The 24,535-nt window shown below is 41.0% G+C and overlaps 1 protein-coding gene across 2 annotated transcripts in view; it reads left to right on the forward strand.

Annotated features, from left to right (window-relative positions):
* SPTY2D1 (SPT2 chromatin protein domain containing 1) overlaps positions 1 to 20,380 on the forward strand; it is a 120,270-nt gene extending 99,890 nt beyond the window's left edge. For both annotated transcript variants that reach the window (XM_033928057.1, XM_033928058.1), the window contains exons 4-6: positions 4,725 to 4,884; positions 14,207 to 14,284; positions 18,581 to 20,380. In XM_033928057.1, coding sequence (XP_033783948.1) covers positions 4,725 to 4,884; positions 14,207 to 14,284; positions 18,581 to 18,677 — 335 coding nt within the window. In that variant the 3' untranslated portion in view covers positions 18,678 to 20,380. The remainder of the gene's footprint in view (positions 1 to 4,724; positions 4,885 to 14,206; positions 14,285 to 18,580) is intronic.
* Positions 20,381 to 24,535: the final 4,155 nt, after the last annotated feature.

Raw genomic sequence — 24,535 nt, forward strand, 5'->3', positions numbered from 1 at the left:
TATCTACTACAATAAAACGCTAAGCGCGCATGCACACTCTTACCTGCGTGTTCTCTGATCTGTATGTCAGTGGCAGGTAAGAGTTCGCATGCGCGCTTAGGATTCTATTCTAGGAAATACGACCGCCGGCAGGTAACACGCTGCGCCGACCCTACCCGGCACACCCGAAACCCCTGTTGACCCTCCCAGCCGAACCTCCCACCGTGAGACAAACACAAACCTCCCGGCTCCAGCAGTTTGTGAGGCACAGTAAACATGCTGCTTCGCCTCCTACTACCCTGATTTCCTCTGCCGCGTCCCTGATGACATCATCAGAGATGCTTCAATAACTTCAGTAGAATATGAGTGCGCCTCAGCCCCACCACTCCACCGCTGTGCTATCTCGTGACTGCGGAGAGAATTATGTGCACTTCATCATTGGCCGCTCATAACCATTTTAAATCTGCTATTAAATATTTTTTCTTTTTTTTCTATTTTTCTTGTATGTATTTTTAGAAAAAACTTTTAAAGCTTTAATAAATAAATGTACTTAGCTTATATGCATAGCTGTATTCAGCCAACGCCAGGGAGTTTAACCCAACATGTTTCGCACCAAACAGGCGCTGTGTCAAGGGTCTCCCTATAAAACAATCAGTGCAAAAGAAGAGCGGTTAGTGTAAATTTATCCTAACCGTCTCCCCTCATAAAGTATTCAATCTTCTTAAATTTAAAGTTACAAACAACCCTTACTGAAGTCGCGCGTGTCATCCGACTCGATTAGTGTCCAGAGTAAGATGGCAGCGGCGTTCACCTCAGCATTTAAATACCCCTGTTGCCTCATACAAAGATCCAGCCCCCGGAGGATCATTGGTCAGACCTTTAGCCAATCACAGACATCCACTCTATCTCCCCATTCAATCCATACGGTTCCACCGTGTTCAATGAAAAAATCTGTCTCTATTCATTCAAATTTAATTTCTTATGGTCTTTCCCACCATCCCTCCCTGTCACTTTACATATGACCCGCCACCTCATATCCTCAACCTTATGATCCAGCGCCTTCCAGTGGGACACAAGGGGGGCCTGAGTGACATCATGAAGAATCTATGATTTGTGTTCAGTGAGTCTCACATGGATCATTCTTGACGTGCGGAACCGTATGGATTGAATGGGGAGATAGAGTGGATGTCTGTGATTGGCTAAAGGTCTGACCAATGATCCTCCGGGGGCTGGATCTTTGTATGAGGCAACAGGGGTATTTAAATGCTGAGGTGAACGCCTCTGCCATCTTACTCTGGACACTAATCGAGTCGGATGACACGCGCGACCTCGGTAAGGGTTGTTTGTAACTTTAAATTTAAGAAGATTGAATACTTTATGAGGGGGGACGGTTAGGATAAATTTACACTAACCGCTCTTCTTTTGCACTGATTGTTTTATAGGGAGACCCTTGACACAGCGCCTGTTTGGTGCGAAACATGTTGGGTTAAACTCCCTGGCGTTGGCTGAATACAGCTATGCATATAAGCTAAGTACATTTATTTATTAAAGCTTTAAAAGTTTTTTCTAAAAATACATATATAAGAAAAATAGAAAAAAAAGGAAAAAATATTTAATAGCAGATTTAAAATGGTTATGAGCGGCCAATGATGAAGTGCCACATAATTCTCTCCGCAGTCAAGAGATAGCACAGCGGTGGAGTGGTGGGGCTGAGGCGCACTCATATTCTACTGAAGTTATTGAAACATACCATATACCGGTTTCTGTTCATTGCTATATGAATTCTTGAGATCTGATACCGGTAACACAGCATAATAACATAGCCATTTTTCTGGAGATCATCAGAGATGCGGCAGAGCAAATTAGGGCAGTAGAAGGCTGCTGGAGCCTGGAGGTTTGTCGGCCGTCTAGCGGTGGGAGGGTCAGTGGGGTCGGCTGTATGGCGGTGGTAGTGGCATGGGAGGGATAAATGGAAACATGCTGCTCAGGGGGATGGGAGGGAGACAGGCAGGCTGGCATCGGGGGTGGGGGTGGGACAAAGTCTGGAAGATAGTGATGAGGACTTAGGAAGGAGGCACTGGGGGCACAAAGCAGGACAAGAGGCACTGGGGGCACTAAGAACACGGGAAGGAGGCACTGGGGGCACTAAGGACATAGGGGGCTATAAGGACATAGGATGCACTGAGGGCACTAAGCAGGACAGAGGCACTGGGGGGGGCACTAAGGACATGGGAAGGAGGCACTGGGGGACACTAAGGACATAGGAAGGAGGCACTGAGGGCACTAAGGACATAGGGAGAGACACAGACAGAAAAAATGACAGACAGACAGGCAGTGTCCAAGGGGAGAGAGACAAAAAAAAACAAACCAGACAGACATCTACTCTAGCACCCGTTAAACACTAGTTAAAGTATAAAAAGAAACAATATTCTGTACAATTGTCATCTTATAAATACAAATAATACAGAGCAAGGATCAACAAAACCCCTGTCTCTCCCTCCCCTTCACATATATCCCCTCTACTATCAAGAAAACTGAATAAGCCAAATTACAGAATGCTACACAGAATTATCATGCTAACAGAATACCGCAGTCACATATGACAGGAATAGTGTTAGGGAAGTACAACTAGGGCAACTGCCCCCTGGTCAGAGAGAGCCCTAAACCAGTTGGAAATTAAAGAAGCACTGCCTGGGCTTTGCAGTCCCCAGTTATGCCTAACACCAGCTCTAGCAAATCTGATATTCAAATCACAAAATAGTTATAAAATTATTTTTTTTCTATCTTTTGTCATCTCTGGTTTCTGCTTTCATCTTCTTTTCACTCTCTTCCATCCAGCGTCTGCCCTCTCCCACTTCCATATGGTATCTGTCTTCTTTCCATGTTCCTCTCCCCTTTTCATCCAGCCTGTGCCCCCTCTCTCCTTTTTACACGATTCATTCCAGCTTCACTGCTCTTTTCATTTTTCTCTCTCCTACACCAGATCTAGGATCTTTGTCCCTCCCTGCTTATTTCTCTGCTGACCCCTTCCCATCATCAATCTCACTTTCTCATGCCTGTCTCTCCCCTTCCCCCCTCCTCTAATCTCCCTGCCAGCTGTTTTCCTTCCTTTTTTCCTTCTCCCTTCCCTCCTCCTCCTGTCCAGCAGCATCTCTTCTTCCCTCCAGGTCCAGTAGCAGCTGTCCCTTTTTTTCCCTTGTCCAGAAGCTTCCCAGACTCCTTTCCCTCCTCTCCTCCCCGCAGCATCTTTTTTTCTCTTTCCCTCCAGGTCCAGTAGCAGCTGTCCCTTTTTTCCCTTGTCCAGCAACTTCCCTCCTTCTCCCTCTCTCCAGGTCCAGTAGCAGCTGTCCCTTTTTTTCCCTTGCCCAGCAGCTTCACAGCCTCCAACTGTGGCTTTCTCCCCTCTCAGCAGCTCTCCTTACTTGCTAGTGCAGCGATTCTCTATGCTGGTAAGTAAGGAGAGCTGCTGGAGGGGAAAAAAACACTGTTGGAGGCTCCCCATGATCTTGCCGGCCCTGCGCAGACCAGCTGGAAATTGCATCTTGATGATCTCGCTGGCCCTGTGCAAACCGGCAGAAATTTCCTGCGGACCGGCGATTGAAGAACAGTGCTCTAATACATACCATGGCACTTTTTCGGCCTTTTTTGGCACATTTTTTTTCCTCTTATGTTTCTTATCGATGTTTCAAGCATGATTATACTTGGCTCACTCGTTTTACCCTATAGTCTAGTATAGACACTAATATGCATGCTCCAGATTGGCATCACAGTCACTTTTTATCTTGTCATCTTTCTCTTTATCATTATTCATTATTACCTCTTCCTTTTAGGACCCCTGAGGAAGGTGTGTTTGCTGAAACACGGATCGTGTAGGGTCCGGTTGGATTTTACCACTGTTTTTTATCATTGTACTTTTTTCGTTCAATTTTTATATTTTTATATATCTCCAGAGCATCTGTATCCAGTGTTTTTGGTTTTAGTTTTCATCGGTGGATCATTGGGTCTCCCCATTTTTCTTTGTTGTGAAGCGTAAACAGAAACTGAAAACTTAAAATTTGTGTGATGTTAATCCTCAAGTGAATGTTCTCCAGTGAATGTAAACCAAAACACAAGGGAATTTATATCGCGGCAATGCCGCAAACAACTTCAATTAGAGGTATGGGAGAAGGGAAAGTGGAGAGGAGGAATGGGAAGAGGCTGGGGGGGGTGGCAGAGAGGAGAGGTACCAGCTTTGGGAATGAAGTCACAGTTATTTAACAGTATATAAGGAAATGCAGCTGTGGTGTGGTGAAGCCTAAACAGAAAATGAAAACTGAAAATTTGTGATGTTAATCCTCAAGTGAATGTTCCTCAAGGGAATTTATTTGGGCAATGCCGGTTGATCAGCTAGTTAAAAATATAAAATATACCAGAATTTATAATTCATCCTGGGCTTATCAAGCAGCTAAACTATAGAAACGCTGCCCATTCACATTATTCAGCAAGTTAACTTTAAGAATTTTAACAAAGGTCTGAAGACATGTCTTTTTGAGAAATTCATAAGTTTTGTATTAACTCATTTGTTATGTAAGCCGCTGTGAACATCCTTGAGGTATTGGTGGTATATAAAGATTGTATTGTATCGCATTTTCAATATACCATCTAATGCTGGATTTTTGACTGTATGAAAAATAAAATTTAAGCTGTTTCTTGATCCTTGATTTAATCTTTTCTAATCATGATTCTTTTTAATTACTTATGTCCAGGACGTCCTTTGCCTCCTATAACCAGTGCTTACAAACGAAAGATTGAGGATGATGAGGATGAATGGGATTCTGAGATGGATGATTTCATTGACGATGGTGGGGAAAATCAGGATGAAATATCTAAACACATAAGAGAAATATTTGGCTATGACAAATCAAGGTAAGATTAAAAAAAAAACAACAAAAACCAAACAGACATTAACATTTGCCTGTAGGCACACAGATCCTTCTAAAATCATGTGTTTGTGTGTGTCTCTTCTGTTGGTGTCCTAATTTTTTGTCATTCATCCGATTTTTGTATGTTTCTTCCATGGTTTTCAGTGACCCCTGGCTCACAGTTTTCTTGTTTTCAAAAGTTTCCCACCTTGCCCTTAAAATTGCTTGGGGAGTAGGAAGAGAGGCTTGTACCCATAGAGAAGGTTTGAAAGATTTGTTAAACATTGTAGCATATCTTCTGGCATTGTTGAGAACTCTCTAGACTCCTTAAGCAGGCCGGTTTGGCAGAAACATGTACATGTCGAAACATTGAGGTATTGGATGAATAAAAGGATGAATAAAAAGACTTTCTCATAACAGCTTATGTTCACCAGTCTCTTTAGGACAATTCCACTTCTTACTTTGTGCACTAGTTGATGTGCCATATATAGAATCGGGCCCTTAATACTTAAAATTGAGGCTTCACTATAACTGTGACAGATCAGTGAAGTATGGACAGTTGATAGTTAATTCATGTTTAAACAGTACAACCTAACCTGTTAATGAAAAGTGGTGAACATGAATTTGAAATAACAAATTCTGGATGGTAATTTTTTTTTTTTTTTTAATTTCATGTTGAGGATGTTTCACTATGAATGTTGCAATACAGGTTCTAGTTTTTTTATTTTATTTTTAGCCCTGTAGCCTTGCTCCATTTAGTGAGGTTTGTTGGAACTGTATGATCTCGGAAACAAAGCTAGCATTGTGAAGCTGAGAAAATGATCTTGCAGTATTAAAACAGGCAACCTGCTCTCTGTGTTTAGGTCATTATTTTAACCTTAGGAGCAGTAATTTCTCCACTATAGGACCGATTAACTGCCTTTGTGTATAGAATATTGAGAAATGAGGCTTAGCAGTGATAGAAGCAATCCAGGCTATACAAACAAAATTCTTCTGTTTGCATATGGATCTGTCAACATAGATCCATCTTTGAGTTTGCAGTGTCTAGAGGGAAGCTTGGTCTCATCATTGTTCAACAGTAACATATGGCCAAACTTTCAGGTTCATGTACATCTGGTTCCAAGGTAAATTGCAGTCTGTGGCCTATGATCATGGATTATCGCAGTGAAAAGTTAGTGGCTTTGAACCGGTTAGAAGGTGGTTCCAATTGGGCCAGAAGCATAAAGGAGGAAATCACTTTATAAATAATTGTTTGCAATTTCATTCATATACAGTAAAACCTTGGATTGCATGTAACTTGGTTTGCAGGTGTTTTACAAGACAAGAACATAAGATTTCCTGCTGCTGAGTCAGACCAGTGGTTCATGGTGCCCAGCAGTCCGCTCATGCGGCCCTTAGGTCAAAGACCAGTGCCCTATTTGAGTCTAGCCTTACTTGTGTATGTTCTGTTCCAGTAAGAACTTATTCAACCTTGTCTTGAATCCCTGAAGGGTGCTGTCCCCTATAACAGCCTCCGGAAGAGCTTTCCAGATTTCTACCACTCTCTGGGTGAAGAACTTCCTTACGTTTGTAATGAATCTTTTCCCTTCTAACTTTAGCGAGTGCCCTCTCGTTCTCTTCATCTTGGAGAGGGTGAACAATCTCTCTTTCTCTACTAAGTCAATTCCCTTCAATATCTTGAATGTTTCGATCATGTCCCCCTCCGTCTTCTCTTTTCAAGGAAGAAGGGGCCCAGTTTCTCTAGCCTCTCGTACGGCAACTCTCCCAGTCCCTTAACCATTTTTGTCGCTCTTCTCTGGACCCTTTCGAGTAGTACTATGTCCTTTTTCATGTATGGCGACCAGTGTTGGACGCAGTATTCCAGGTGGGGGGCGTATCATGGCCCGGCATAACGGCATGATAACCTTTTTAGAACTGTTCGTGATCCCCTTCTTAATCATTCCTAACATTCTGTTTGTGCGAACTGTTTCATTGACTTGTCTACAAGTACTCCCAAGTCTCTTTCCTGGAGGCTCTCTCCGAGTATAGCATCCTGTATTTGTGCATATGATTTTTGTTACCGACATGCATCACCTTGCACTTATACACATTGAACCTCAGTGCCATTTCGTGGCCCATTCTTCAAGAGTATTTGTCTCTTTGTAGGTCTTCGCAATCCTTTTGTGTCCTCACTACTATGAATAACTTCGTATCGTCCGCAAATTTAATCACCTCACTCGTGCCAATTTCTAGGTCATTTATAAATAATAATAATAATAATTTTATTTCTTATATACCGTCAAAGCCATAGTAGTTCGAGGCGGTTTACAACAAAGAAGGGCTGGACAATCAGCGAAAATGGTACAAAGGTACAATCAGAGAAAATGTGTACCAGGGAAGAAAATGGTATAAACAGAGAAAATAGGAACAATCAGCGAACAGTGGTACAATCGGCGATTAAAAAAAAAATAAAAAATGGTACAGTCAGCTACAAAAGGTACAATTAGGGCAAAATGGTACAGGGAAGAGGTCAAGACAATCTGCATATAGGGGTATTAGGGTGTGAATCGGGTGAATAGATTAGTTTTTAGTAGTTTCCTGAAGTCCAAGTAGGATGAAGTGCGAGAGATGATGTGGGCCAGCCAGTTGTTGAAGAGCACAGGCCCAAGCACCGAACCCTGCGGCACTCCACTCGTGAAGAACCTTGTCAAACGCCTTCTGAAAATCTAGATATACGATGTTGACCGGGTCACCCTTGTCTATCTGCCAATTTACTCCTTCAAAGAAGTGCAGTAAGTTTGTCAAGCAAGATCTTCCTTTGCTGAAGCCGTGCTGACTGGTCCTCATTTTGTGTCAGTCAAGGTGATGATGATGCCCTTTATCAGCGCCTCTACCATATTTTCCGGTACCAAAGTTAGACTCACACTTCACAACTCAGCCAGTGGTTCTTCTCTCTCTGATGCTGCAGAGTGTAGGGACTGCTCTAAACGAGCATGGTCTTGCAATACAAGTACATACAGTATTTTATATTAAAACTTTTGGGTTGTGGAACGAATTGTCTGAGTTTCCATTATTTCCTATGGGGAAATTTGCTTTGATACAAGTGCTTTGGATTACAAGCATGCTTCTGGAACGAATTATGCTCACAAATCAAGAATTTACTGTATTAGAATTCAGGGTCTGCTCCAATGTCCTAAATATATCTATCACTTGTGACAGTATGTTAAACTTCTTTTTTTAAATAAAAAATCTGGCATAAAATTTGGTTTTATTAGCTTTTGAGACAGTAGCGTATTAAGGGGGTTGGACCTACCCAGGAACCTTCTTGGTAGCATAAGAACATAAGCATTGCCTCTGCCGGGTCAGACCAGAGGTCCATCGTGCCCTGCAGTCCGCTCCCGCGGCGGCCCTCCAGGTCTATGACCTGAAAGTTTTCCCTACCTAACCTAAAATGTCCATACCCTATTCGCTCAAAGTCCTGTAAGGTAAACCTCTATCTGTACCCTGTTATCCCCTTCGCTTCCAGGAAGTCATCCAGTGACCCACACCACACTTGCGCCCTCCCTTCCCCCTCCGTACCTCTTTAAAATCTTTGCCAGCTTGAGCACCTACTCTAGCCTGCTGCTTGGCACCTGTCTGGCTCCCTTTGAAATTACTTCTGGTTGCAGAGCCAGGAAGTGACATCGGAGGGAAAGCCAATGCGAGCAGCAGGCCAGAGAAGCTGTTCGCGTTGGTGAAGATTTAGAAAGGTATGGGTTGGGAAGGGAGGATGTGAGTGTGGCATGGGGGCGTGGAAGAAGCCTGGGGGGGGGATGGTTGGCGTCGTGGGAAGGCGCCTCCTACCCTCACTGTGCCACTGTTTTGAGATTTTATTTCCTGGGTCTGAATGTTCCATGGGGTCTCCTCATCCCCCTTCTCTTTTTTTGACCTTGTAGCCTGGATCTTTCATACTTGTTTGACTGCTCTGTGGATGCGTGTCTCTGCTTTTCCTCTAAACTGTCATGATTTTCCCTGGGTCAAATGGCATTCAAGGAAATGTTGTAGAAGAACTTTAGCATTATCTTTTCTATTCAAAGTGTGCCACCATGTAAAGTACAGACAGCACAATTTATTCATTTTTTAATTGTCTTTTTGAAGAAATTCACCCAAGGTGGTGTACAGAAAGAATATGTCAGACATAGACAATATCCTTATTTCTTTTATATTAGCTAAATTCACTTTTTAAACAAAGTGCAATTTGTATATAACAAAAGAATACATAGAGGGCACTTTTTTCAAAGTAACTTATCTCATAAATCAACTGAGAAATGCCCACTCTGAAATGCAGCTAAAGCTCTGTGTGTTCTTAAACACACATACTTCTAGCTACATTAAGATGAGACAAGGGGATGTTTAGATTGAATGGTTGGGGGGTGGAAGTCAGGCACATAAATGTTTGCATACATACTTTTCCAGCAAAATTCTGTTCATACAAAAATGTCCTTGGGAACTCTGTATCCATGGCACACTTCAAAATAAAATGCACAGGTAATAAATCTGTTTCCATTTGAATGAACAGTCATTGTGGAAGAAAGGTGGGAGAAGGGAGATATGATATGGTTCCCAAAAAGTTAACCAGTCAGGAGAAAGAATTGATTTAATTACAAGAAGGAAAGTCTCAGAATTGCCACTCCATGGATCATAATGATATTATCCAATTTAGGAATTGTGGCTGGAGTATCTTTCATAGACCCAAAACCTTCATATTACCAAAATGTGTAATTACAGCACTTAATCAAAATATTAATAAATTATACTACATAAAAAGTTTTAATTTTTGTTATATTTTTCAATAAATATGAGAACTTGTGCAAATAACTATGAACAAATCTCTATTTTTAGTCTTAGTGCAAAAAACTTTGTGCAAAAAGCATTCTTAGAACTTTATAGGAACAAAAGCACTTATCTTTTTAGGCTTATGTCCATGTTTGGCGACATAAATCAAACAGTCGTTAAAGCCCCTTCTGTTGTGTCCAACGGGGACCCATTTTGTCGTTAACAAACGGCTTCTTAGGGTTTTTTAGTTGGGCTCAAACTAGAAACATAAAAAAGATGTTACCTACTAAGAATACAAATGAAGAAAATAAGAATTAAATTTAAAAAGAGTAACTTACGTATAGCTCTGTCATTGAAGATGTTCTATCACAGAGCCATACTACAAAATGGCGCTTATATATTAGCAGAACGCCAGCACATGCTGACAACACCAAAGCACCAAAAGCGGCATCCTGCTTGGCAGCCACATCAACCCTGCAAATGGCATCTGGAGGAACCCCCTTTGCGGCCCACAAACAAGGCATGAATTCGATTCATCCCAATCTGGAAGGCCATCTGTGAAGTTTGGAGCAAAAACAAAGCTCTTAACTATAAAAAATATAGATTTATTCAAATCAGGGAAATCCAACATGGCCATAGGGTGCCGATTTTACAATAAAATTGCCCAGGAATCCCCAGAAAATGGCGATTTGGGCATGCAGGGAGATCCAAAGCCTCAGGAAGCTGTAAAGCTGGATTTCAAGTCTTCTGACTGCCCCACCATGGCCGGTGACCACCCTGAAGAAGCCGTTTGTTAACAGCGAAATGGGTCCCCGTTGGAACAGAAGGGGCTTTAACGACTGTTTGATTTATGTCGCCAGACATGGACATAAGCCTAAAAAGTAGTGCTTTTGTTCCTATAAAGTTCTAAGAATGCTTTTTGCACAAAGTTTTTTGCACTGACTAAGACTAAAAATAGAGATTTGTTCATAGTTATTTGCACAACTAAGTTCTCATATTTATTGAAAAATATAACAAATTAAAACTTTTTACATAGTATAATTTATAAATATTTTGATTAAGTGCTGTAATTACACATTTTGATAATATGAAGGTTTTGGGTCTATGAAAGATACTCCAGCCACAATTCCTAACTTGGATAATATGATCCATGGAGTGGCAATTCTGAGACTCTTTCCTTCTTGTAATTAAATCAATTCTTTCTCCGGACTGGTTAACTTTTTGTGGATCTTGTTAGTGTTGGTTAACCATTTTCTTTATTGCTATTATCTAGATATTATATGGTTACCATATATATTTGAATATAAGTCGAGAGTTTTGGGCCAAAAAAAGGCCCAAAAATGTGGGGTCTTGCTTTTATATTTGGGTCAGCACCAGTGTTCCCTCTAAGCGGGCGGGTGTTGTGAGCAAACTTTTTTCACTGTGAGCTAAAAATATCGGGCGCCAGCAAGTTATGAGCCAAATAAATATGTTGCTTTCTACCACAGAACTTCCTTACGTTTGTATGGAATCTATCCCCTTCAACTTTAGAGAGTGCCCTCTCGTTCTCCCTGCCTTAGCTACTAAGTCTATTCCCTTCAGTACCTTGAATGTTTCTATCATGTCCCCTCTCAATCTCCTCTGCTCAAGGGAGAAGAGGCCCAGTTTCTCTAATCTTTCGCTGTACGGCAACTCCTCCAGCCCCTTAACCATTTTAGTTGCTCTTCTCTGGATCCTTTCGAGTAGTACCGTGTCCTTCTTAAAGTACCAGTGCTGGACGCAGTACTCCAGGTGAGGGCGTACCATGGCCCGGTACAGCAGCATGATAACCTTCTCTGTCTCTTCAGTCCAGCATCTGCCCCTTCCATTCACTGTCTCTCTTCTCATTTCCTCCACTCAGATCTGATCATTCTCTGCTCTCTCTTCCCTTTTCTTCTCTGGTCTTCCTTCTCTATTTTCTGCCTCCATCTAAATTAAATTCTTTCTTACTATTTAGTCCCGTTTCCCTCTTTTCACTGTGTCTACACACAGCTTGTCACCCCTTTCTCTCACCCCTCCATTATCTTACTATTTTCTTCCCCCTTTATTTATCTCCTCCTTCCATCCAGTATGTGTTCTTTCCCCACTTCCATTCAGCATCTGCTCTCCCTTCTCAACTGACATCCATCTGCCTTCTGCTCTCTCTCCCTTCTTCTCACTTCCATCATCTGTCCCCTTCTCTCTCTCTCTCATCTCCTCCATTCCATCATCTGCCCCTTCTCTCTCTCTCTCTCTCTCCCCCCCCAACTTCCATCATCTGCCCCCCTTCCCCTCACCTTTGTGGGTCACTTTCTTTCCCCTGAGGGTGGCTCATGTCACAGGGGAAGCTTTGGCCGAGCAGAACCGCTTGATTGACAGTGGAACTTACTTGATTGATGTCGATGCTGGGGCCCGTTGCCGTTTGAAGGAAAAAAAAAAAGGTGGAAAAAAGGAACCTGTAAAGGCGAGAGGAAGGGAAACCTCCAGGACAGCTGCTTTTTGCCCTCCTTCAGCGGCCCAAGAGTTCAGACCAGCAGCGGCAGCTCTGTATGCTTTTAACTTCGGCACAGAGCTGCCCCTAATCAATAGTTTAGCGCGGTTTCATGAGGCAGCCTCGGGGCCTTTGATAGCTGGCCCGCTTCGATGATGCGATGTGGGCCGGCCTAGCAAAGGCCCCGAGGCTGCCTTATGAAACCGTGCTAAACTATTGATTAGGGGCAGCTCTGTGCCGAAGTTAAAAGCATACACAGCTGCCGCTGCTGGTCTGGAGGTGCGGAGACAAGGCAGGAGGCAAACGCGGTGGAAGGCAGGAGTCCCGGCACAGCGACTGCAACAGGAAGTTGCAAGTCAGCTGACGCCGGCCTTTCGTTGCGGCGGGGACCGAATCCTTCACGGACCGGCAAGATTTTGTTTGCGGACCGGCGGTTGAAGAACTGTGCTCTACACTGTGTGCGCTGTGACGAGAAACTTGTGCGCTGCGAGGTAATATTTTGTGCGCCAACGCACCCCAGCGCAGCTTAGCGGGAACACTGGAGCACCCTGCCTCCCCCCCCCCCGGACTTGTTGCAGGCCTCCACCAGCCTGCCGTATGACCTGGTGGGCTGGGACTTGAGGGATCCCTCCCATCTTCTGTTCCAGCCAACTCTGACAATTTTTTAACCTCTTCCTGTGTACCTTTTTGAATCCCTGGTGGTCCAGAGGTGTACCGGGCAGGAATGAGCTTTTTGTGCTCCTGCCCAGCACTGAGCTGCTCGCTGAAAGGCTACCAGCAGTTCTTGCGAGACTTGAACAGAGGCAGCCATTCAGGGAGCAGCTCAGGGCCTGGCAGAAGTGTAAAAAGCTCGCTCATACTCAGTACACCGCTGGGCCACGAGAACTCGAGGCAGCCATTCAAGGAGGGGCTCAATGTGGGGCAGGAGCGCAGAAAGCTTGTTCCTGCCCGGTACACTGCTGGACCACCAGGGATTCAAAAAGATATGCAGGGGGAGGTGGGAGGGAGATTAAAAAATTGTCAGTCAGCTGGGACAGGAAACAGGAGGGATCCCTCCTGTCCCTGCCTACCACTACAGGTCATACAGCAGGTTTGGTGGAGGGCCTAAAAGACATCGGTAGAGAGGGGGGACAGGATACAGGGCAGGGAAGTGGGACAGGGTGCAAAGCTTATTTTAGAGTTGACCTTTTTTTTCTTCCTTTTTTTTTGGGGGGGGAAGGGTACCTCAACTTATATTTGGATCGTCTTATATTCGAGTATATACAATAACTAGCTCTGTGGCTTAGATGGACAGGAGGCAAGTCTCTTTCAATTTAACAGGAAGCTGTGGAATGAGGGGGCATAGGGTTAAGGCAGAAGGGGACAGATTCAGGAGTAACCTGAGGAAATACTATGTCACAGAAAAGGTAGTATATTAATTTTTAAAGAAATGTTAAATATGATAACATAAGAATTAATCAAGTGTGTATATTCAAGTTTCTAATGAGTTTGTGATACACTTGTTGTGACATAAGAAAATGAATAAAGATTTATAAAAAAAAAAAAAAGTAGTAAATTTGTGGAACAGCCTCCCATGGAGGTGATGGAGACAAATCGTGCCTGAATTCAAGGAATCGTAGGACAAGTACAGTGAGTTTCTAAGGGAGAATAGATGGTATGGATGGGCAAACTGGATAGGCAATAGTCTTTATTTCTACATTTATATAGAACAGATTGTCCTCCCTTAACTGAGGAGGGGTCATGAGTTCAAGACATGCATTTCCCCTCAGTCTTGGATAGCAGAGAATGTTATGCATTTACCAAGCATGGATTTGTTAGTATCTTTACAGTATATATAAAAGATTAAACTATGGCTTTGCAGACTGGCTATCAAAGTTGTGGAACACATAGGCAAGAATGTACATTTTTTTTTTTTTTTTTAATTTTATTTATAATGTGGTTTAGCACAGTTTTTCCATTGGTCTGATTTGCCTCCTAATATGCTGCAGGATATGGACAGTGTCAATACTAGAATTGTTTTTTTTTGGTTGTGTTTTTTTTTCAGATATAAAGACGAGAGTGACTATACCCTGCGTTGTATGGAGACCAACTGGAAAGAACAGCAGAAGGAGGAATCTAGAAGGTATATTTGAGCAATAGAGATTTTGCATCTGAAATTGGAAGTGGGAGGCTGGGCACTATGGTTTTATTGTGAACATCTGGAGGGTACTTTTATGACTGGCTGTTTGGATTGAGAGGGCCAGTAGATGAATATTTGCAGTCTGTTTTATTAAAGGTATGTAGGCACAAATCCTGCAGTTTTAGTAAATAAAATATATAAAGTGCGTAAATCATGACTCTGTCCATGTCTCACCTGAACTCTGCCCCAGAACATGCCTACACTTAGCATGCTTGCTTTCATATGTGGAATAATCATATAAGCACATACTGTGTATTTGGGCATATATGTGTGAAAATGACTTTGTTAAATACTGTCCTAAAGTCTTTCACTGGTTGAGCTAGAAGATGAAATGCTGTAAGAAAAACATAAGGGTAAAAGTGCAGAATAGCCTAGCTCTGTGCTATAAATGTTGCTGCATGTAGAGGAAATCCAGCCCTAGATGTGCTGAGTCCCATGGAATAATTTAGCTTTTAGTTTAACCGCCATAAATTGGCTAAGCACTGAAAATAAGATGGATTTTTTTTTAAGTATTTAGGGGTTTAACTAGTTTGCTGATTTCCACATTGCCCTGATCTGAACGCCAATACAAAGACTTAAAGTGAAGCCAGAAGAGACCAGATCTCTTCTAGATTCTGAGATAATTCATCTTCCGTGATAAAAAAAATCCAGAAATTCTTCAATTTGATCCTTCATGTCTGCACTATGAGCTCCCACATTAGAAATAATTGGCCAAAAAGCAAGCAATACATTTCTGTCCCTGGGTAATACATTTTAGCAGCATAAGAGTGAGATTAATGTTGACTTTGGTCCTAACAAGAAGAATCCAACAGGGTTTGCAGTGCAAAAAGCAAAAAACAAACTGCAGACTGATTTGTACAAGATATTTAATGCAGTTAATGATACCACCTTATTACAAACCAAGGGACCCAACACGGTCCGTGTTTCAGAGAACACGCCTTCTTCAGGGGTCCTAATAGATATAAATGGCAAATCTAAGCAAGTGCAGATAATACATGATAGGTACAAAATGGTGTGCATAAATAACAAAGTGATAATCCATTTAAAATGATAAGCAAGTAATGTAATACAGTGGCGTACCTAGAGTATATGGCACCCGGGGCCCATCATTTTTTAACCCCCCCCCCATCTATATGAAAAATATGATTTTTAGTAACAATCCACATATCGCTCAATAAGAGTGTACCTAGGAAAAGGCAGCATCTTAAACACTGCAGTGAGCACTAGAACACCAACACATACATTGTAAAACTAAACAAGCCAGATCCCGCACAGTCAATTGATCCTGTAGTCAATGCCAACTGAAAACTACGTTCTTTTCATACACACAGAACAGAGATACACCCTCGCCCAATATGGAATAATCACAAACTAAAAATAGAAATATGTAGACAAAAGTTAAACTGAACCGCCAAGAAACCAGACCCTGGATACAATGCAACACCACAAAAACAGTAACACATGTCCTCTAATACAGTGCAAAATATAAAGACAATAGATGTAAATTTGAAAAAACTGATACATAACAATCACCACTTTACAAATTAACAAATAAAAATAAAACAAATAATGAGAAATAAAAAAATACCATTTTATTGGACTAATCCCTGTAAGCTTGGTCCCCATCCCCGCATACCACCTGATTCCATCCACACAAGCCTTGAATTGTTTATATTAAAGTATAAAAAGAAACAATATTCTGTACAATTGTCAATTTATAAATCAGTGTCTTCTCCCCACTCTCTCTTCCCCATTTCTCTTCAGCGTCCTCAGCCCACTTTCTCTCCATTTTCCTTCAGCGCACACACATAAAAACAAGCAAGTAATTTATATCATTTTCATTCTATTCATTCATAGAAATTAAAGTCTAAATAATGCCAGTCACATAACAAAATATGATTTTACAAAAATAATTCCCTGCAAGGATTACTAGATGTCTTTCAGCAGCTCCCCTCCCTCCCTCCCTCCCCCTTACCTTTGTGGCCAAGTCAAAATGATCTACCAACAATAAAATTTTAAAAACACAAAGCACGCTGTACGCAGAGAAAATGTTAATTATCATTTATATTCCGCGGGTTTTCAAAGAGGTCAAGGCAGATGACTTTATGCAATGTCACCTCAGTAACAACTATACAAAAATAGACAAATATTCCCCCTCCCTTTTTACTAAAACGCGATAGCAGTTTTTAGCGCAGGGAGCTGCGCTGAATGCCCCACGCTGCTCTCAACGCTCATAAGCTCCCTGCGCTAAAAAACGCTATTGCGGTTTAGTAAAAGGGGGCCATAGTGCAAAATATAGACAGCATATATAAATTCTCAAAGCAGACACATTTTGATCACTAAATTGAAAATAAAATCATTTTTCCTACCTTTGGTAATTTCATCAGTCTCTGGTTGCACTTTATTCTTCTGACTGTGCATCCAATATTTTTACCCTTCTTTCAGCCTCCTGTATGCTTCCTCTCCTCCAGACCTCATTTCCTCCCCAAACTTTTTCTTTGTTTCACCCTGCCCCTTCTTTCTTTTTCTCTCTCTCCATACTCCCTTTCTTTCTGTATGTCTGTTTTTCTCTCTCTGTGCCCCATTTCTTTCTTTGTTTCACCCTGCCCCCTTTCTTTCTTTCTGGCTCCCTGTCCCCCCCCCTTTCTTTCTTTCTCCCTGCCCTCCCCTATGCCAAAACCATTGGGAAAATGCTGCCACCGCCACTGGGGAATAGGCTGGCACTGCCGCCATCAGGAACAGGCCAGCGCCGAGTTCGCCCTGCTTCTCTTCCCCGCGGGGCCAACCAACTCTCGCCACCTGATGTCAATTCTAACGTCGGAGAGGACGTTCTAGGCCAGCCAGGCAGCTCAGAATTGACGCGGTGGCGAGAGTTGGTCGGCCCCACAGGGAGAACTCGGCGCCGGCCTGTTCCCGATGGCGGCGGTGGCACTCAAGTGGCTAAAGAGCCGCAGTTTGCTGGCCTAGGGAGAACACTGGAGGGTGGCCAGCTGTGCAACCCCTTGGGACGTAAACCCGGGGCGGACCGCCCCCACCCCCCCCCAACTTGGTATGCCACTATCTGTACCTCATTCCCTCCCTATGACCAAAAATTCTCCTTTCTTCTATTCCCCATGTACGCAACCATCTCTTTCCCTCCCTTCTTCTCTCCCAAGTCCATGCCTTCTGTGTCCAAAAACCCATTCCATCCCCCACCTCAGCATCTCTTTCCCTCCCTTCCTCTCTCCCAAGTTCATGCCTTGTGTCCAAAACGCACTCCCTCCCCCCTTTTGTGTTCCGCGTTTGCCTCCCAGCCCATCTTTGCAACTTTCTCAGCAAAACGGAGCTCGAGCCGCGAGGCTTGTCTTCTGTTTCCTGCCTGCCCTGCCGCGCACAAATAGTCAACCGGAAGTATTCTCCGACGTCAGCGCTGACGTCGGAGGGCAGGCTTTGCTTAAGCCCTCCCTCCGATGTCGGCGCTGACATCAGGGAAGACTTCCGATCGGCTATTTGTGAGCGGCAGGGCAGGTAGGAACAGAAGACGAGCCTCGCGGATCGAGATGTATTTAACTCCGCGGGTCCCCAGTCCAGCTCTCTCCTCTGCACCCCCTTGGGGTGTGCACCAGGGGCGGACCACCCCCCCCTAGGTACGCCACTGATGTAATACTTAAGTGAGTGCTGGTGCTATAAAAACCATAAGATCAAGTCATCATATGCAACTAGACATATAAAGTGCAAAATAGAGACGAAAGGGGGTAAAAAAGGAAAAGAGATAAAAAATTAATGCGAGTAATGGAAATATGAATATGAAAAAGTGTGCATGAAAAGCATGCGAATGTACACTAGGGTGTGCTTAGAAATATGCAAAAGTGCTAATGTCCACTAGGGTGTATAAAAGTGCTACATGCTAAAATTGAGTCACAGCAAAGGCTGCAATCAAATTGGTGAAGTGAGCAAAAAGAGACCTACCTAGTTGATAAGGTATGAAATAAACCACAATAAAAAGGTATAAAACTGAAGTAAAAGAAGGACATATGTTAAAAATAAGGACATGGGGAATAAATAAAGATAATACCATATAAGCTGGTAATTCATATTGTCGAATACATGTTATGTTATAAAAATAGTAATCCTTTATTCAAAAATAATATAAACTGGCTGGATTATTTGCACCATGATATCTACCATTATGCATTGAGATGTTCCTAGATTTAATATGGAAGTAAAGAAGGTTGTTTTTTTTTTAATCCACTTTGGCAGTTTGAGGCTTGGCATAAAAGAAGATTTGGAAGAACAGAAACGTGAAGAAGCAGAATTAAAAGCAAAAAGGCAAGCAAAGAAGCTGAAAGCCCAATAGAATCTGTTCATTTTGGATGACAGACATTCTTTCGACCACCTTCCTATTTTTTTACATTGTTCTTTAAGGATGAGAGCATTCTACAAATGGAAGAAAATGAACTGGAAAAAGAAAAGCTTTAGTTGACCAGAACTATTTATTTATAATTAACAAGATTTATTCTTTATTTAAAAGAAACTTTTATGCAAATTAAGTAGTTGGAAAATTGTTCACAAATAGATTCTATTAATAGACAAGAGGGCAGAAGAACGGGTTTCACTGACTATAAGACAAATTTAAATTCCTTTTTATTAAACTTCACTGTTCCCGTCGCTCATGTGTTCCTAGCTGGTCTAGTAAAAGGGGGTGTTAGTTTGCTACTTGGCTGAGGTAGCAAATCATTCAGTTTTACATTTTAAGGAGTCCTTTTATCAAGCCGCACTAGTGGGCTTAGCGCGTCGGACATTTCATCACGTGCTAACCCCCGCGGCTGGCTAAGAAACTAACACCTGCTCAGTGCAGGCGTTAGCAGCTAGCGCGGCAGGCGGTTTAACGCGTGGTATTACGCGAGTTAAACCCCTATTGCAGCTTGATAAAAGGACCCCTAAGTGTTTTGTCTTTAACTGATAAATCTGTCTGATATTAAGCACTTCTGTCTGATTACTGATCAGTTAAACTTTAATGAGCAAGATTTTATAGACTATTCATTGTATTTTTGGGCCTGAAGAGCTGTTTCAGTAAGATGTGTCAAATTTGAAAGAACCATTATCAAATAATTTTTTTAAAAAAAAATTTTTAGTTCAATAATGTTTATTAAAATTTTCAAAAACCATACATCAAACAGAAAAGCAATGAACAAACAATAACATTTTCACTTTTTGCAGGGGGAGTAAAGTAAGAGGTTGAAGGGTATGGTAAGATCATTAAGAAATAAGTCAAAAGACATAAGGGCATGTCACAATACATAGCTGCATTCGTGTGGCATAGTTAATACTTTCTAAAGGTGGGAGTTAGTACAAAATTCCAATATTTTACACTAAATCTTGTCAAAAGAAGAGATTATGTTAAATATGAAAAACAGTAGCTCTTAACATGAATACAAAGACAGACGGTATTCCACCATTCGTTATAACTCAGTGCAGAAAAGTCTTTCCAATCGGAAAGTATTATTTTCAGAGCAATCAGGAGTAAACAACATAACAGTTTATCATATTTGTCTAGTTTAGGAGACAATGCATAACCACCTAATATGATGCGGAAAGAAAGTGGTTCATTTAATGATAAAATTTGACTAATAGTGGACCAGATTTTAGTCCAATAAGGTTGTAGTAAGGTACAGTGATAGAACATATGATCTAAAGTTCCAGTTTGAGTAGAACAAGACCAACATAAATTGGAACTAGGCATGGTGAGTTTGGGCAATCTATATGGGGGTCCAATAAGCTCTATGATATAGAAAAAGGACCATTTGCTTGTTAGCAGCTGACTGTAGGGAGCTAAATGATTTGAGCCAGATGGATTCCCAATTAGTAGAAGGCATTGATGTTGAAATATCTTGTGCCCAAATCTCATACAAAGCTGATGGATAGGTGAATTTGTGTTTCTTTAACAATTTGTACCAGGCAGATGCTTCTCATTTTTTTAATTGAAATATAGTACACCATTGTATTATATAGTTGGGGATTCATTTGATATGTTCTCTTTTTTTCATAAAAGCCTTAATGGAATGTTGTAGCTGAATCCATTGATAAAACTGATCAGATGGGATGTGACATTGGTCAGATACAGATGTATAGTCCATCAGTTTATTGTCTCTAATCAATTGAGATATACTCCATAGTCCAAATTTAATCCATGATTTCCATTCAATATGTTTACCTTGAATTTGTACTTGCAGATTATGCCAAATAGCAGATGACGTCGAATTCTATGAGATGTCTGCAAGGGAATCTACTTCTTTAAGTGCCGCTGCAGTAAATTTTGATAAGGATTCCATCTTAGAATAGGATTTAAGAGGAAGTAAGAAAGGTATCATAGATAGTATGTAAGTGATTTTCAGAGCTAAGACCATTTTAATAGAGTCCATTCTTCCCCACCATGAAAGCTTCAATGGAGACCATTGAGAAGATACCATGTTGATTATTTGGAAGATGTGTTCCTCAACATAGGAACTAGTCTCTTCGATGGTAATACCAAAGAAAATTCCCAAATACTTCAATTTACATGGCGAGTATTTAAGGCCATATCTTGATATGAGGCTGCTGTTCAAAGGCATTAGTTCTGTCTTTGTACTGTTAAGTTTCTAACCAGATAGAGGAGCATATGAGTCGATTGTACTAAAGATACGTGGTATTGAATCTAATGTAGAGTAAATCAATACATCGTCAGCATATGCTGAAATTTTAATTGCTGTGTCTTCAATTTCTAGACCGACAATGTTCACATCAGTTCTGAGAGCTAGGTTAAATAGTAATGGTGATAAAGGACATCCTTGTCTTGTACCCCTGGATGGTTTAAAGGAAGCAGATAACCTGTCATTGATAGAGTTTTTAGAAGGATTTGAATAAAGTACTCTGACCATTTTGATGAAGACCTTGGGTAAGCCAAACCACTGCATTGTTGTGAAAAGGAAGAACCACTCCACCCAATCGAATGCTTTTTCCACATCCAGGGCAATGGCTACTAATGAATCAGACCTATGCTGGGCTTGATTGATGACATGAGCAAGTAGCCTTGTATTACCACTGGATAGTCTACCTTTCATGAATTCATTTTGGTCTCTGTGTATGATTTTAGGAAAGATGATATTCAGGCAATTTGCTAAGAGCTTTGCATAAATTTTAGCATCTACATTGATTAATGATAACAGTCTATAATTTTGTACTAATAGAGGGTCTTTTCCAGGTTTAGGTATAACAATTGTCAGAGCTTCAGTAAACTATCCATCCGCCGTTCCATCTTCACCCGGATGACAAAAATATCCAGTCAAAAAAGGAAGAAGATATCCAAGAAGGCAGTGTAGAATTCCACAGATAGACCATCAGGCCCAGGTGATTTGTGTTTTGACATAGACAGAAGCGCTGTTTCAATCTGAGAAGGTAGAATGGGACCATTCAATAGTTCCATGTCCTATTCCATTACAGCAGGGTGTGGAAGATGTTGAAGAAAAGGGTCAAAAAGGTCTGGATTCGGCTGCTCAGAATATAAATCTTTATAGAAGGCAAAAAACTGAGCACATATTTAAGTCGGAGATGTTACAAGCTCTCCTGATGTATCTTTGATAGCCGTATAGATGTTTTTTCTGACCGAAGTTTCAAGTAATTTGCTAGATGATGATCTCATTTATTCATATTAGAATAGTATGATGCTAATTTCATGAATATTTCTTTTGCGGCTTTCATGCTAAGAGTAAGGTTATATTCATATTTAGCTTTATGAAGAGCTGCCTGTATTTCAGGATTGTTTAAATCTGATATGTGGATTTGTTCCAACTCTCATATTTTTTTGTTCCAGTTGTTGTAAAGCGTGCCTCTTAGACTTATTTGATTTTGCGACATAGGCGATAGTAGTGCCTCTTAGATAAGCTTTGAAAGTGTCCCGTTTGGTTTGCCAAGAGGTATCAAAAATCTTGTTCCTTTCGAATAAATCACTAATGTGCCTTTGTGTACTCAAGAAAAGAGTGGTCAGATAACAGAGATGAATTAAATCGCCATATATTCTTTGGACAAGATCCAACAAGACCCTTGAAAGTAATGTTTATGGAAGCATGGTCAGAAATTGAGATTGAGTGAATTTTTGCAGAATCCACTGCCTCCAACAATGAGTAGCTCGTCAAAAAATAGTCAATTCTAGAATATGAAGAGTGCGGAGGAGAGTAAAAGGTATACTCATTATCCGTAGGATGTAACAACCTTCACACATCTATCATTTTCATTTGAGACATAAGATCATGTAAACTAGACCAAGCTTTAGATTTCCTATATGTGAAATGTGATTTCCTGTCCAATTTCATATTGAGGATTTGATTGAAATCACCTCCAAGAATACAAGGAGTATCACCAACTGAAGAAATCAAATCTGCTAATGAATGGAAAAATGAGGGGTCATCTACAGTAGAAGCATAAATATTTATGATCGTGACCTTGGAGTCTTTAATAGCCAAATCAATTTTAATCCATCTGCCTTTGGTATCAGTGGTATGAGACAGGATCTTAATGTCTTGGTGTCTCCTTACCAAGGTAAGGACACCGTTTTTCTTACCCAGCACTGGTGAGAAAAGAGGTGGATAAGCCCATTGGGGGTGTATCTTGATAGACTCAGTAATAGATGATAAATGGGTTTCCTGATAGAACAATATCTGGGTGGTATTGTTCGGTGTATCTTAGTATTTTACATTTAACTGGGTTGTTGAAGCCTTTAACGTTTAATGAAAAACAGGAAAATATCATAATAGTGTAGGTATATGATGTATTCTGGTAATCTTATGGAAAGATGGAATCATCATGTACAAGTATGCAAAAACCATGTGTTTAAAAAGGTTAATAAGAGGAATAAACCCAATGTGATGTACCCAGGTGTGCAAGAATACAGTTTGGTATTTAAGACAAGTTAACCTCATCTGTCTACTAGTATAAATATATAGCTCCATTATAAACATTGTCATAATAACATTTGTGATGTACCAAGGTGCTCCAGAAGACAGCTGGGAAAAGTGTCCACAGATGGTAAACACACATCCAGTAGAAATAATGAGGAACATAGAAAATGTGATGTACTCTGGTGCTCTGACATACAGTGGGTATAATACCTAAAGGTAAATTTGTCATGTATTGTATAATGATATAAACATAGTCAACCCAGAGGCAATCCAGTAAAAAATAAACTAGTAGCGTAATGAAGAAAGTATTAATCTGTGAAACGATATTAGAATCTAAGATAGTCAATACAATCAGAGTTAATGTAGAATGTGTTAAAAAATTTAGGTGGTAATGATATGGTAAATAACATTGATCTAGTACAGATTGCAAAGCATATCCAACATAACAGTATTGGACTCGTGAGCCAGTGGGTGACAAAAAGGTATAGTGAGAAAATAATCCATTGAATAGAAAAAAGCAGAAGAAAGCAGTTATTAGTAAAAGAATGGTGGGATAAGTAGATGACAGAGTATGGAAGAGAATTATGAAGTAAAATTCTTACTTGTATGCACTTCAACCATAGTCAAAGTATTAAACATAAACCCACAGAGAGGAATCGGATCAGAAAAAGAACAGTTGTATATGATGATAGAGAACAAAGAACCAGATGACAACTGTGTTACACATGAAGAGAGAAAGATAGACATGAAAAGAAAAGCACCATGCCCCAATATGCTAAAAGCATTGCATATAAAGAGATAAAAAGAAAATAATGTGCTCCTTTAATTTGTCCAGACCATACCAGGAAACCTGCAAAAAAGAAAATGTCAACCATAGAAAACGAATAACAATTGACCATGGGTCAGTAAACAGGTAGAGTAGGGCATAAAATGCCATCGAACCAGCAACATGAATGTCCTGTGTTAAATAACTGAAGAACTCCATTATATATGATATAGTACAGAGAGAAACAGTGAACCAGATTAGATGCAATCATAATAGCTAAATTGCGCTATACGTGCAATGCTGTGTAAGTCTCTAAGAGGGTCAGAAGATCTAGTGAAACGATAAAGCCAATGAATTCACATTCGGGCTGGCAAAATCAGCTTTTATCGATAGTTGTAGGATGTACTGATTCAATGAAATCAGCCAATTCAGCGAGATTGGTGTAATCTTTAGTCAAGTTATTAAAGGTGATGCGCATATGGGCAGGGTAGAGCATGCCGTGCTTGGCTCTGATCG

This window comes from Geotrypetes seraphini, chromosome 19, assembly GCF_902459505.1.
Source record: "Geotrypetes seraphini chromosome 19, aGeoSer1.1, whole genome shotgun sequence".
NCBI lineage: Eukaryota > Metazoa > Chordata > Amphibia > Gymnophiona > Dermophiidae > Geotrypetes > Geotrypetes seraphini.